We start from the raw sequence: 16,301 nt of genomic DNA on the forward strand, positions 1-16,301 counted from the left end.
ACGGAGGTAGAGAGTCATACGGGGTAATTCGGCTCCCCTGTGCTGAAAGGTGGAGGAGAGGCTAGTGGAGCTTGGCTCAGTCCGGCTATAATGTTGTCCTGAGAGGTGATCCTATCAGACAACCGGGAGATCATTTGTTCCATGCTGTTTTTCAGAGAACCAACCAGATCGCCCACTTGTTGCAACAGACCAGCGTTGGAGTCCAAAGCCGGAGCTGCTGCGGAGTGGAAGAATGGGTGGCTCTGAACCGAACCAAAGGTAGCGGAACTGACGACTCCGCTGGAGTATGAGATCTCTCCCTGGAGGATTTACTCCTAGAGGACTTAGAGCCGGACCCAGAAGCTAGATCTCTCTGCTCCGGGATTTCTAGCCGGAGACTTACGAGAAGAAGATGACGCCGACGCCGTCTTTTTAGACGACGACGACGTCTTCGTCAAGGTTTTCACTGCTTGACCTTTGACCTTGGGTCTAACGGAAGCGTCAGGAGAAGTATACAGTTCTGTACCTGTAAAGCCTTGGAAGGATGGAGAGGTTGCAGGGGTAGAAGATCCAGTTGCACCCAAGGGCATCCCTTGGGCGTCCAACGTACCTACCTCGACCAACAGGTCGTCTACACCTACCATAGGTTCAATATTAATATCCAGCGTCGCGACTTCCGAGGAGATGTCCTGGCCTTGATCCGTCAACGAGGCAGCCAGCTGTTGCTGAATGAAAGCGATAGTCGGGGCCGCCTCTGCTGGGTCGACGTAGCCTGTAGCCTTGCCTCCGGGGAAGTGAAGAACAGTACCGCCAACTTCTTTTCAAGAATGTAGGGCATACCCTTGGCGGCGTTCTTCCCAAAACCGCCGACCCAGGCCCGCAGGGTTGCCAGTGCGGTATCCCTCACAGCCGGAGCCTGGAAGAGAGGGTATTGATTAGATTTTAAGATTAAACTTAAAACTAAAACTAATTTAAAAGCTTAACTTAAAATTATAGGGGCTACAAAACCCCATGAATTTTATCTTAAGTTTGGGAGATTTAATGTAAAAACTTAAGCACTATAACAAAATGAGGACCAGTTAACGGAGTTGGAATACTTACCCCGTCTAAGAGCTGGCTCACCAGATCATAACAGATGGTACATGTCTCGTGGTACCAGACCTGGATGTCCCCGTGCGGAGTCGCGCATGGAGCATGGGACCGGCAAACTTCATGTCCACATGGGTCTTGAAGTGTGGCGGCGCATCCCGGATGCTCACAGTTGGTGGTCTGTAAGTGAAAAGACACATGAGTATCTTAAAGACTATCACTTACAGGCTAAAGGACAGAAGAACTCCGTTGCATGCCGGAGCTCAGAAAAAATTTGGGCATAACCCCTCCCTTAACGCCTGAATAGGCTATAACCCCGGAGAGATCCGGTGAGACAGGTAAGGGAGGGGGGATGGTTTAAGGTAGCTTAAGATAAACTTACTAGTTTAACATAATAGATCTTAAACCTATAAAACTCGAACGTACCGGACTAAGTCCAGTGCGTGGCGGAGTGTCGTGACTCAGCGAGACGGAGTGGTTAGAAGGGACCAACTGTATGCCCCGGTCCACCCTGCTGGGTGGACTAGCACCTTTCCGCTGGATGCCAGGTCTCCGGTAGTAAAGGAGCCCTAGTAAGGTGGGAAAGAGCGAGAGGACATACAGACTCGGGCTAGCAACGGAGCGACGGAGTAGCGACGGAGGGGGGAAAGGCCAGTCCCCCCCACCTTACCATCCGGCCGGACCGAGAAGCCGGAGAGGTCGAGTCCAGTCTGGGTCTGTCCCGTCCCTCTACTCCCTCCGCCTGGGGGGAGAGAGGGAGGCAGGCTCGGGTATGCGGAGCGAGCATGGGCCGACCGACCCACCCCCCGACTATAGAAGAGCGGGAGGGGGGGAAGGTGACTGGACAGGCGTCTGGCTGCCCCGTGATCACGTAGTGACCACGGGGCGGTAAGTACAAAACAATGGACACCAAGCCTAGAAACATAACCAGCTGATCAGAGAGATGCTATCGGGAAGCAACCGAACTGAAGAGCGGTGGCATATAGGCCCTATGGGCCACAACCTAGGCTAAACAAAGCCAGACGCCTAACTAACCTAAACATAATATCATATAAAATAAAATAATCTAAATGAATAAATATGAAAGAAAGAAAACAAAATAGTAGGAGAAAAAATCCAGGAGTGTACGACTAACCCGAAGGAAAGTCTACCACTCAAAGCTAGCCGGGGCCGATACTAAGAGCCGTGGCTAGGGTCTGGATGGAAGGAGCCTACATAAGGTAAAAGACATGCATGCATGACAAAACCGTGTAGACTGTACCCTAAACAAATCGGACGATTAAAATAGAGCGTACTAAAGTAAGGGGATGTTCTGGGTATGGGAGACCAAGAACGAACCCACCACGAGGCAGAACCATGCTGCCATGCTTCCGACCTAGAGTTCGTATTTATACCTAAAAAACGGCAAATACGGGCTCAGGGCCGGAAAAAACCAAATAGCAATAAACACTGAGTACTTAACTTAGCTGCTGCGATGGCTGCACGCTCCATGATAAACAAATCCAAAGAAAAGGGCACAAAAAACACAGAGTAAAAAAGGGCACGTGTGTATCGTGTGCGCTAACTTGAAAAGGATGTCACCAGAGGCGCAGCAGTCGGCAGCATGGGATGGAGTAGTAGTAGTTGCTGCCCACTCTGTGGGTCGGCTCTCCTCTTGTGGGGATTTTGTAGTGGGAGAATTCTATTGGCATTCGGCTCGTGGTAGTGGTCTCACTCGCCATAGTGTTCATACCGACACCCTCTTGGAGGGTGAGCGAGTCAGTTGTACTGACCTTTTTCTTTATTTATTATTCTCTGGTATGTGTTAGTACATTTACCCTAGAAATAATAGATTAAAGGATATTTCGCGCAGCGACACGAGCTGAGCCCAGAAATACATATATATATGCATATATATATATATATATATATATATATATATATATATATATATATATATATATATACATATACATACATATACATACTATGTATTATATATATATATATATATAATATATATATATATATATATATATATATATATATATATATATATATATATAATATGCTGAGAAAAAGTGCCCACAATAAAGGCAATTTGCCAGGGTTTAATAAAAATTTTCAAATCTACAGCCTCCTTCTAAGGGTAGTATTTCCTCTAGTTCATCTACCTCAACTTAGGAGACTTTTAGTACTTCTGTTTCAAATGTTGGCTCAAAATCCAGTTCTAAGGAGTCGCCAAATCCTAAAAAGGTAGTTTGCCCTGTAAATTATGTTCAGGTCCTACAGTATGTCACGCTGTGATACTCATCAGTCCTTGGCTGAATGTCAAGTAAGGTGTGTTGCCCTCAGAATGTTAAATTGTGTACAAGCTTGAAACACAATGCATCCTCTTGTTGGTAAGGATAATAAATTGCCCTTTGAGTGTTTGCAATGTAAGTCACATTCTCACATAGCTGCTTTATGTCCAAATAGTAGTAGTGGAAGTGTTTCTTCTAGTTTCTTTTGTTAATTCTCAACATAGTTCCTCTCTAGGGGAACATCATTTGTTACCTGCCCTCACCTTGACCTTTATGGTGTTGGCAAATGTTCTAGCACAGGCTCTGGAAGTCAAATTAGTTATTTATCGAAGGATATAGTTGAGTATCTCAAAGAGGACATGTGTTTCCTACACTCAGTATGAGATAAATGTTTTCCTAGGTGTTGCAGAATGGGAATTTGGTGAATGTCTGTTGAAAGTGTACATTCCAGGACAAGGTAAGAATTATGTCCACATGCTTGCTACTTCTGATTTTAATGTTAAGCTTAATGTATCCCAGTTACCCTACTGCTATTCATAACGTTGTAAAGGAAGGCTATCACTTAGCCGAACCCTCTCTAGCTGAAGATGACAAATAAACGCCTATCCTGGGGCTAGCTGTGGTTGACATTATTCAATGCTTTCCTGAATTTGCACTGACAAATGTGTGCAAGTTGCTGCATTTTCCATTGGAAATGTTTTGAATTTTCTGTATCCTGGCCAAGCAATTCCAAAGGGTCAGTTGCCAGCTAAGGTTGTAGAAACCAAGATAGAGAAGTGTTACAGTCATCTGTTAATTTTGTTATGCCTCCAAAGAAATCATATTTTTCTCCTCTAGAGTCCTTGTTTCCTGATAGCTCAGTAGAGCAGGGACTTAGAGCAATGTTTAATATGGATGCCCTAGGTCACAATGAAAAGACAGTCTGATTATAATCGCCTGCAGATTGATAAGCTTAAGCAAGGCATTTCCTTACGAGATGGAAAATATTATGTTCCTTCTAATCACAAGGTTGCTCTTTCTGTACTAGATAAGGTCATAAAAGATCTGGACAAAAAGGGAGTTGTTGGGTTCATAATCAAGAGGCGTTTGTTCAGCAACTTGCTGTTGATATAATCGAAGAGATTAATGTACATCCAGATGATTATCACAAATTCATCTGGATTCCTCATTGTCCTGTAGTCAACACAAAAGCCAATACAACTAACAAAATTAGTCCAGTCTTCAATTGTTCCTTGAAGACGAATATTGCTCCTTCTCTTAATGAGGCTACATATGCTGTTGTAAATCTAATGAACATTGCTAAGTTGTCCATTTATTTCAGGTCCAACAACTTTACAATGTTCAGTGACATTAAGCAAGCTTTCTTGCAAATAAGACAAGCAAAGGAAGCTGATAAAAATGGCTTTTGTTTTTTCAGGCGTGTTGGAGACAGACCAGTCACCTATCGTTACAAGAACATCATATTTGGCTTTAATGCAAGCCCTTGCATTCTGAATTATGTCTTGAAGCACCATGCTGAGAAAAATGCTAATGATGAGTTTTTCAAAATACTAAGAGAAAATATGAATATAAATAACATGCTAGTCACTGGCAAAAATCTTGAATTCTTGAAAGAAGTGTACCAGGAAACCCAAAATAGGTTGAAAGAGGGTGGGTTCACACTAAGAAGTTGGAATTCTTATAGCAAGGAGTTACAGTCTGTTATGACAAGTCAAGGTAATCTTGCTTCTCATGGAAACTCATATGCAGAAGTCCTAGGGATGAAGTATATGTTGGAGTTTAATACCCTACAAGTAAGAGAGGTTCACTTGGATGGGACAGCTAATACTAAACGTGATGTCTTATCTCAAATTTCTAAAGTGTTCAATCCTATGGGTCTTTATTTGCCTGTGACAAACAAGGGTAAATTCCTAATGCATGATTTATGGGCAGCTAAACTTGAATGGGACGGTGTAATTTCAGACGAGACTCAGAACAAGTGGTCCCAGCATTGCACTGATCTAAATTCCTTGTCAACCATATTTTTTCCAATGTCTGTGTTAATGAAGACTCTCCTGATTCACTTGTTGTACTTACTGATGCTTCAGAATTGAGTTATGGCTTTGCCGTTTACAATGTAGCTGATGGCTGTTCAAATCTGCTTTATGCTAAATCTAGAATTGCCCCTATTAAGTCTAAGAACCTTCCTACCTTACAGTTACTTGGTGTTCATCACACTCTTAAGTGTCTTCCCACTGTCTTGGATTCTTTTCCCAACTTAAAGTTCTTGTTTGTCACCGTTGGAGTAGATTCTCAAGTTGTTCTTCAATGGCTCCTTGCTAGTAATATTAATGTCAAGAGTGAATTCACCCGTAATGGAGTAAAGGATATTGCAATGTTCAAACAGTCCTTATTGAAAGATTATGGTATAACCATCCAATTCAGATATGTAAAAAGTAAAGATAATCCTTGTGATCTTCTTACCAGAGGTTTTGTAAGGACGACATTTGAGCGAATGTTCGGCCTTCCATTGTAAAACCCTGTACATATATCCATATGTCCTCTCTTTTCTTCCAGGAACTAAAATGTAGATTATTTTAAGCCCTTTCTTTTGATGTATATATGTAGGGAATCCGTTCTCTCTATGTAATATTATTCATGTATTTTCGTCTGTGAAGAAACACATTCACCGCGGGGACCCTGTCCCTTTTTTTGTTTGTTTGTTTGTGCATGCGTGACGGATACTAAGTTTCCGTCCGCACCTGTCTATGTCAACCCAGTTCATCTGTAATAAATTATCAGTACCCAGCTACCTGTCTTACTCTCTAGTCCTCACAACTGGTGACCTCCAGGTGACACAGCGGTTTAGGCCCAGCTTTTAACGGACTAATTACGGCCGCTCACCTTCAGAGAACCTTTAGTAGACTCAATTCATCACCACAGTTAAGTCTTTGAAAGCTCCATTCCAAGGATGACACCAACGCCATTAACGGACCCATAACGGCACAGCTTCCCAGCGTGTTTTGGCATTTTTCATGGCCTCCTTTGTCTCAACTAGTGGACGCCAGATACCTTCTCGACTCAACCGACGTCACTGCTGCACATGTGGGCCTCCTCTGCCTGCCGACGCCGCTACCTGTGGGCTTCCTCAACCTGCTAACACTGCTGCCTCACCTGTGGCTCCACTCTGCCCTCTGGACGCTGCTGCTGTGCTGGGACTTCCTCAGCCAAATCTATGCCACCACCATACCTGGGGGTCCCCACGGCCCGTCCCACGCCACCACTGCACACGATAAAGCTTCCTCCGCAGTCTTGGTTGCCTGCAGTCGACAGTAGAACCCCCATGCAACAGCCAGGGGAGGCATCCTGTCAGCCAGCAACGCTGAAGGACTCAGCATTTGATAACGCCCCACAATAAGTGTCACAAGGGTATGGGGTCGCCTCCTGCTGCCTCCAAGATATTTTTCTTCCAATAATTATTCCATAATCATTGCCTTGGGGGGGAGGGGGGGGGAGTATTTGTAAGGATGACATTCGGGAGAATGTTCGCCCTTTCATTGTCAAAACATGTATATCCTTATGTCCTCTCTTTTCTTCCAGGAACTAAAATGTACAGCATTTTATGCCCTTTCTTTTGATGTATATATCTAGGGAATCCGTTCCCTCTGTAATATTATTCATGTATTTTCGTCTGTGAAGAAACACATTCACAGCGGGGGCCCAGTCCCTTTTTGTTTATGTTTGTTCGTGCATGCGTGATGGACACTACGTTTCTGTCCGCACCTGTCTATGTCATCCCAGTTCGTCTGTAATAAATTATCAGTAGCCAGCTACCTGTCTTACTCTCTGGTCCTCACAGTTTGTCCTTTAATGAGTTTGTGAAGCAATTGTCTTTTTGGCAGCATGGACAAATGTGGCTATCAGATTTTCCAAAATTGTGGCCTCATTATGCCTTAGGGTGTTTGTCGGATGCCAGTAAATGTCTCGTGGCTCCATGGAGCAATAGTTATGCTACCTTTCATATAAATTCAGAAATATCTGCTAAACCAGTTATTGATGTACAAAGGTTTTCGTCTTTTGCCGGGTTTTAAGAGTAACTACCCTGGCGTTCAAGGCAATATTCAAAATGAGAAAATGTAGCAAGAACCCTGAAGGTATTACAAGGTTTCATCTCTTAAGTTAGATACAAAGGGAATGCTTCCCCAGAGAGTAGGGTTATCTTAACTTACCTGATAGTAATAAACCCAAGGACGTACCTAATTTAGAAATAATCTAGGCTTGTTCCTTGATGATACGGGACTAATCACGTTAGGGGACACATTGCGAAATACCTATGTGTGTCATATGATGTTCAAAATCCCATTCTGTTGAGTAACGGACGTAAGTTAAACTGAACTTCTTATACAATTTTTCCACCTTAGAAGTAAACATCTTGGTCTCCAAACCACCTTGAACAATGTTAGGGCTGGTGGACTTTGGATTCCAAAATGAGACAAGTAATTAAGAACATTGTCAGTAAATGCATTACCTGTCGCAAATTCAATAGTCTTTCCTTCCATTACCCTAGAATGACGAATTTGCCAAAGCACAGAGTAAATATGATTAAGCCTTTCCAACAGACAGGTGTGGACTTTACTAGTCACTTTTGGGAGAGAGATGAAGAAGGAAAAAATGTATGTTACTGTTCACGTTTCAATGTCCGTGCTGTGTACATAGAATTAGTTCCTGATATGTCCACCCTTCAGTTTGTTCTTGCGTTCACTCGATTTACAAATGTGCATGGGATCCCTTTGCACTTGTATAGCGACAATGACAAGTCCTTTATCGCTGGCAGAGAAATATTGTGGAGAACTCTATTGTCGGATGCGTATAAGGCTAATTTTGAGGTTTTGATAGACAGCATGTCAAAATTCCTCTGTACTCTGTGTGGGTAGGTGCCACATGGGAGCGTTGATGTGCACTGTGAAGAGTTGTTTGTACAAAACTATTGGACATTCTAAGTTGTGTAATTTTGAGCTGTTGACCATCATTACTGATGTTTAAAACAGTTAATTTTAGGCCATTAACCTACCGTTCTTCTGATAATGATTTGGAAACAATAACCCCTAATTGTTTTCTGAAAGCTGACTCAAATTGTAATGTTATACTAAGACTCAAGCTCCCATATGGGAGTGTGTTCCTACATCCAGGGATGCCCTGAAGGACACGTTGTCTTCTAGAAATGAGATGCTGTCTCATTTTAAGGAGCTTTGGTATGTCAGCTATTTGTTGAACTTGAGAGAGTCATGCAAGGATCTACACCAAGTCAATTGGACCGACAAGATTTCCATTGACAACACTGTCCTAGTTAAATTGCTGAATAAATCTCGTCCTTACTGGGTATTAAGTCGGGTGCTAAGAGTTAATAAAGGGACACTAAGGCAAGGACAGAAGTGTCAAACTGAAGAGAGGTGATGGTGTTGTTGTACACCACTCTATGAATCATTTGTATCCTCTTGAGCTGTCGCTCACTCATAATCCTTTTTTTCAAAATGGTGATTTAAATCGGACTGAAACCGATTCTGCTCACAACATTGATGTACTTGGTGGGCCAAACGATTCTCGTAGTTCGAATCAGCCTGGGGACATAAATGTCTATCGTCCACATCATACTGCCGGTATTGTAGGACGTAACAGAGTTAAGTTGTGAGCTCATGAACTGAAGTTGTAATATGTTATTGAAAGTTTTTTTTTTGTAAGTTGATTGTAGTTTAGTATATATGTAGGAAAATTAGTCAGTCAATATGCAAGTGAGTTGCACTTTTTTTCTGGGGGAGGATATAGAAACTGTAAATAAGTTTTGTAAAGTGTATTCTATATTCTTGTCCCTTTTCTCCTTAGTAATGTAAGTTGATGTTTCTTTTTGTTCAAATTTCCCTCCAATATTGACATGTGAAGTAAGTTACTGCTTGCTAGAGGTGGGAGTAAAAGAAGCTCGTTGGGCATGGAGACTGGCATGCGTTGCAGAAGGTTTGCTCCATTAAAAGTTGTCTTTGGAGAGGAAAATGTATTGAGAACTCCCAAGAGACTGTGTTACGAGCCCAATAAGGTTAAGCGAATCTACAACAAGGATTCTTCAAGCTACACCAAAATCTTGAAAAATAAAGACAACAGGAGTGCATGCTGCATGTTAAGGTAAGCAGGTAGCGTATGCATCACGTTATTTCAAGGACTGGGTGTCGCCAAATTCATGGGGACAATACCGATAAGTACGTACTGTAATGTAAGGTTACTTTGGGTGCTTTGAGATGATGGTTTGGGATGTATTTTTGTTTGAAGTGATATCAAATTGTTTTAGCACAATAATTATAGTATATTTTTGTTTGAATTGTCAAATTAAGCAGTGAAATCTTAAAATAGGCAGTTACAAGTGTTTTAGTTCAAAGGTTACAAGGTATTTGGCAGTTAAAAGCATTTTTAGATGGGATTTTTGCATTTCCGCCATGGTTCTGGAACTTATTCTTGCAAAAAAATAGGGGGCACTGTATCTTCCTTATAAATCTCTAAAACGAAGATTTGTCTACACCAACATGCCAATTTATGGCTCCCCTTGCTACTGCCAGGGGCGGCTTTAGTGTGCGGGGCCCTGGGCTGGTGACCTCTCATTTATGGTTAGGTTCCAGGTTTTATTTTCTAATTGCCCCACCTCTAGATTATTATTGTTGCTGTTGTTGTTGTTATTTAATAAATTAATTTTTAATATATAGTTTTTAGATTATTATTAATTTTTTTGTTTTGCTGAGGTGGGGGCCCTTCACAGATGCAGGGCCCAGGCCACGGCCTGCTCAGCCAGTCCCCTAAATCCACCACTAGCTACTGCACCATCTAACTAGGCTTCTCTGTCACTGCATCGAGTAACCTTTCACTAAATTCGTGCTTTCCTTCTTAAGGTTTGCTTAAACTGTAGTACATCATTAAATAAAAAACATATTCATTCTCTATAGTAAGTATTTCAACATTCATTGTCCTTCAACATAATCATCCCACTTGCATTACATTTTCTGTGATTTTCTTAAAATTAGCTATACTCCATTTTGTATAATTTTGCCTTCTTTCCACTAGACATTACATCAGACATTAGACGGTGGCAATTAATCTTACCTGTTGTTTTACATGTAAACGGACAATAACGACACTGGAATGGTTTCTCCTGGGAATGTACCAGCATATGCTGGCGTAACCCTGTGGTGCTGGTGCTAACATGTTCACATAACTCACAATGTAGCAGTACGCCTGGAAATAAATGAAACATTTTTTAATTGAATGACAAGAATATAAGTTATTAAGACTTTTATGCAAGTCATCAAATCAATGGCTACATGTGTTAAGATGCAAGAGAACACACACACACACACACACACTATAGATATATATATATATAGATAGATATATATATATATATATATATATATATAGATATATATATATATATATGTGTGTGTGTGTGTGTGTGTGTGTGTGTGTGTGTGTGTGTGTGTGTGTGTGTGTGTGTGTGTATATAAAATATACAGTGGTACCTCAGTTTTCAAACATAATCCGTTCCTGAACATCCTACGATATCCAAAACAGGGAAACTGAAAAAATAATTCCCATAAGGATTAATGTAAATAGTATTAATTCCACATCCCCCAAAATATTTTTCTAAAAATCATTTTACAGGGAATAAACAGTTTTACATACAGAAAAGAATGAGAAATAAATATAAATTAACAATGAAATGAATAATGAACATTTAACACCACTCTTACCTTTATGGAAGACTCTTGTTAGCATATGGAACAGAGAGGAGGGGAGAGGGAGGAGGAGAGGCTACTGTTTGGAAGGGGAACCCCCCTCCAGAAGGACTTCAGGTATCATGAACCTTTCTGGAAATACTTCTCTAGGTTTTTCAGTGGCACTGTCTGAGGTTACTTCCCCACTTCATTTTTTACTGGCACTATGGATGCCCGTACGCTTTCTGAATTTTTCAGACCAGCCTCTGCTGGCCTTGAAATCACTAAGAGCAGCACTTGATGTTGGCATTTTCTTACTTAAATCGGCATGCAGCATCCTCGCTTTCTCACAAATGATCGCTTCAGACAACTATCCCCCACTAACTGTCTTTCGTTGATCCACACCAACAACAGCTTTTCAACATCTTCCACTAGTTGCAATCTCTATTTAGATAATGACATGACCACTTTTACAACATCAGCTGCCTTGATTTCATCTTTCTTTGCTAGGATAGAGCTGATCGTCGACACCGAGTCAACGTACATCCTAGCGAGATCATACTTCCCTACAAGTTCTTTCTTGAATTCTATCGTACCTCTAGTATTTTTCACTGAAAGGGTGGCACTTGCACCTTTCTTGGGTCCCATGATGACTACTTTGCAATAAGTTTTATAGTGAAATATTTCACAAAACACAAGAAACACGTTTGGTGATGCAGAGTACGAGCATGGAGATGCTTGTTAGGCGAGAAACAAAGCCAAAATGGGTGACAAGAGAAAACAGGATGCTTTGTTTGGGTGCTCCATACGGGGCGTGGTCACGAGCTGGGCCCCGGATGGAGCGTTTCAGAGTGTACGAAAACCAAGGAAGCATATGATAACCAAGACAAGATTTCAGACAAAAAAATTCTACAAAAACTGGAACGTACGAAATGAGAGGTATACAAAAACCAAGGTTCCACTGTATATATGTATATATATATATATATATATATATATATATATATATACTATATATATCTATATATGTATGTGTGTATGTTATGTATGTATATATATATATATATATATATATATATATATATATATATTTATATATATATATATATATATATATATATATATATATATAGTATTTTTTTCTCTATATTTTGGTGTTTTTAAGGGCTCCTTTAATTGGATGGAATTCTGTTTATATATATATATATATATATATATATATATATATATATATATATATATATAATATATATATATTTGTGTTATATGCCTTATCACATCACCATAATTCATATAGTATACACATTAAGCTACAAATATCCTTCAATTTAATTTGCCCTACCTCGGAATTAATACATTTTCTTATATATTAACTGACGGGGAATTTTTTTAATTGATAAGAAATTCGTCAGCTCATGGGCACAAACCACAGAATCAAGAATTCAGGACATGCAGTGAAGCGCTTTAAACCACAAGGCTCGTGATACCTAGTGGTTTAAGCGCTTCACTGTATGTCCTGATTTCTTGGTTGAAGCCCATGAGTCGACAAATTTCTAATCAACTAAAAAATCCCCTTCATTTAACTATATGAAAATATATTAATTCCTAGGTAGAGCCAATTATAGATATTAAATGACATTTGTAGCTTAATGCTTTATATATATATATATATATATATATATATATATATATATATATATATATATATATATTGCATTAAACTAAAAATGTACCTTAATCTCCAATTCCCTCTACCTTGGAATTAATATATTTTCATATCTGTTAATCAAAGGGGAATTTTTTAGTTGATAATGAATTCATCCTCTCGTGGATTCGAACCAGAGCACAGAGGAGAAATCAGGACTTCAGTGACATATAAACCGACCAGGCCAACAAGTGAGCTATAAGTTGATATTGATTCTGACCTTACGAATCACTGTCGAACTCCGGTATTTTTAATTAGAATTGATATCTCCCACCTCTACCATGTTAACCCAATTTGCGTTTTCCACACACAGCCAATTATTGAATTTTTATCACATCACCATAATTCATATACATGCATTAAACTACAAATGTCCTTTAATATCCAATTTACTGTACCTTGTAATTAATATATTTTCATATATGTAAACTGAAGGGGGGAATTTTTAAGTAGATAATAAATTTGTCCTCTCGTAGATTCGAATCAGCGCACAGAGGAGAAATCAGGACTTCAGTGACGTATAAATTGACCAGGCCAACAGTTGAAGTATGAGTTGATATCAATTCGGACCTTACAAATCACTGTTGAACTAAGGTATTTGTAATCAGAATCAGTATCCTCCCACTTTTACCATGTTGACCCTGTTGTGCTTTGCTGCAAGTAGCCATTTTATGAATTTTCATTGCATCACTGTGATTCATATACATGCATCAAGCTATAAATATCCTTGAATATCCAATTTGCTATACCTCGTTATTAATATATTTTTTATGTATGTTACCCAAAGGTGAATTTTATAGTTGATAATAATTTCGTCCTCTTTTGGGTTCGAACCAGCACACAGAAGAGAAATCAAGACTTCTGTGACGCCTAAAATGGCTACATACGGCAATTGTATTACTGGGTTAACATGGTAAGAGGTGGGCAGATATCGATTCTATCTACAAATACCACGAGTTCAGCAGTGATTTGTAAGGTCAGAATCGATATCAACTTATAGTTCACTTGTTGGCTTGGTCAGTTTAGGTATACTGAAGTCCTGATTTCTTCTGAGAGTACAAGTTCGAATCAGGTAACATCTATGAAATCATATTAATTCTGAGGTAGAGCAAATTGGATATTAAAGGACATTTGTAGCTTAATGCGTGTATATGAATCACGTTGATGAGATAAAAAGGCAATGATTGGCTATGAGCAGAAAATGCATGACAGATTACCATGGTGGAGGTGGGTGGATATTGATTCTGATTACAAATACCTGAGTACGACAGTGATTTGTAAGGTTGGAATCGATACAGCTTATACCTCAATTGTTGGCCTGGTCAATTTAGACATCACTGAAGTCCTGATTTCTCCTTTGTGTGCTGGTTCGAATCCATGAGGACAAAATTATTATCAACTAAAAAATTCCCCTTCAGTTAACATATATGAAAATATATTAATTCCAATACGAAAATATATCAATTCTGAGGTAAAGCGAATTTCATATTAAAGGACACTTGTAGTTAAATGCATGTATATGAATCACGGTGATGTGATAAAATTCATAAAATAGATACGTGAGTCCGGCAAACGCCCAACTGGGTTAACATGGTAGAGGTGGGCAGATGACGATTTTACGTAATTACAAATACCTGAGTTCAATAGTGATTTGTAAGGTCGGAATCGATATCAACTTATACCTCACTTGTTGGCCTAGTCGGTTTAGGCATCACTAAAGTCCTAAGTTCTCCACTGTGCACTGGTTCTAATCCACAAGAGACAAAATTATCATCAACTAAAAAATTCCCCTTCGGTTATTAACGTATATGAAAATATATTAATTCAGAGTAGAGCAAATTGGATATTAAAGGACATTTGTAGATTAATGGCTATGTGCAGCAAACGAACAACTGGGTTAACATGGTAGAGGTGGGCGGATATCGATTTGAATTACAAATACCTGAGTTTGACAGTGATTTGTAATTTGGAAGATCAGAGTCGATATCAAGTTATACCTCAATTGTTGGTATGGTCGGTTTAGGCATCACTGAAGTCCTGATTTCTCATCTATGTGCTAGTTACATTCCATGAGAGGATAAAGTTATTGTCAACTAAAAAATTCCCCTTCAATTAACATATGAAAATACAGTGTTCTCCCTGTATTCGCGGGGGATGTGTACCAGGGACCCCTGCAAATAGCGCAAACCCGCGAATAGTTAGAACTCCCCTCTAAAAATGCCCATATCTGCCTATCTTGAAAGTTCAAATACAAAATGTATACTTAAAGTATCATCCTACATCAAAGATACCATTGAATTGGTATTATTAATATCATTCCAAAGTCACCTTAAATATTTTACCATTAGAAATATATAAACAGCCAATAACAAGAAGAGTACGAGAGAGAGAGAGAAGAGAGACCGCAGACGAGAGAGAGGAGAGTGACGAGAGAGAGAGAGAGAGAGAGAGATAACTCCTTACCATATCAATAGATTGAAAGGAACTTCTATAGGCAACACTTATTTCCCCTCCCATAAATACATATATTCCAGAGAAGGGAGAAAGAGAGGACTGAACAATTATTTTTGTCTGTATATCAATTCTTTTGCTGAGAGAGAGAGAGAGAGAGAGAGAGAGAGAGAGAGAGAGAGAGAGAGAGAGAGAGAGAGAGAGAGAGAGAGAGAGAGAGATTGCATAAAAACCATTAAATTCGTTGACCATTGTATGGCACTGTTACTTGACAAATTTGACAGCTTCCCAGCTCCACTGATACAGAAAAAGACGAAGGGAAGAATTTTCATTTGAAGTTAGTTATATTATTATTTCTGGGCCTACCCTGTGTCGCTCCGTGAAATGGTTCCTTTAACACTCATTTCTAGGTATAAATATTGCTAAATATACCAGAGAAAAAAGCTATATGGTAATGCCAGAATATTCTGGCTCGCTCACCTTATTTAAGGTGTCGGTATGGTATCTGGGGCGAGTGTAACCACTACCAGAGGTCCCCTGCCATTTAGTCTTCTTCCTTTCTCAATATCCCTCATCTACAGAGGAGCCGTTCTAGGCCCCCCTTACCCACTACTGCTACGGCTAGCGCTTTGTTTACCATTCCTTTCGTTAGCACTCTCCACGTTGCACGTGTTTTTGCTTTCTGTGTTTCCGTTTGGAATTACTTTCATCTCTATCACCATGGAACGTCAAGTTGCTGCTGCATCTAAGTTGAGTACTGTCATAAATGTTTGATCTTAATTTTAGGTAGCGATAGGCGATATAAACATGTTTAATGTGATGTTATATGAGGGAGCGGCAGCCCGCGCGTTGTTGTTCCCATGCCGGCATTTCATGTTTCGCTACCTGCGTATATTTACGCTCCTTTAGATTCCCAATTAGTCCCCTATACTAATTGGAGTCGATTTTCAAACATTTAGCAGTTCTCCATACGTTTGTTAGATGCTTTCATTATTGACTGACGTCTGAATTTTGTCCGATCGCGGGGGGATAGCCTACCGACCGAACCGCATGCTCTCGGGACAT

General features: G+C 40.0%; 1 protein-coding gene across 1 annotated transcript in view; it reads right to left on the reverse strand.

Annotated features, from left to right (window-relative positions):
• Positions 1–16,301, reverse strand: part of LOC135213877 (transcriptional repressor CTCF-like) — a 355,646-nt gene that overhangs the window by 95,323 nt on the left and 244,022 nt on the right. Inside the window, exon 10 of the mRNA XM_064247977.1 lies at positions 10,470–10,601. Coding sequence (XP_064104047.1) covers positions 10,470–10,601 — 132 coding nt within the window. The remainder of the gene's footprint in view (positions 1–10,469; positions 10,602–16,301) is intronic.

This window comes from Macrobrachium nipponense, chromosome 43 (genome assembly GCF_015104395.2).
Source record: "Macrobrachium nipponense isolate FS-2020 chromosome 43, ASM1510439v2, whole genome shotgun sequence".
Classification (NCBI taxonomy): domain Eukaryota; kingdom Metazoa; phylum Arthropoda; class Malacostraca; order Decapoda; family Palaemonidae; genus Macrobrachium; species Macrobrachium nipponense.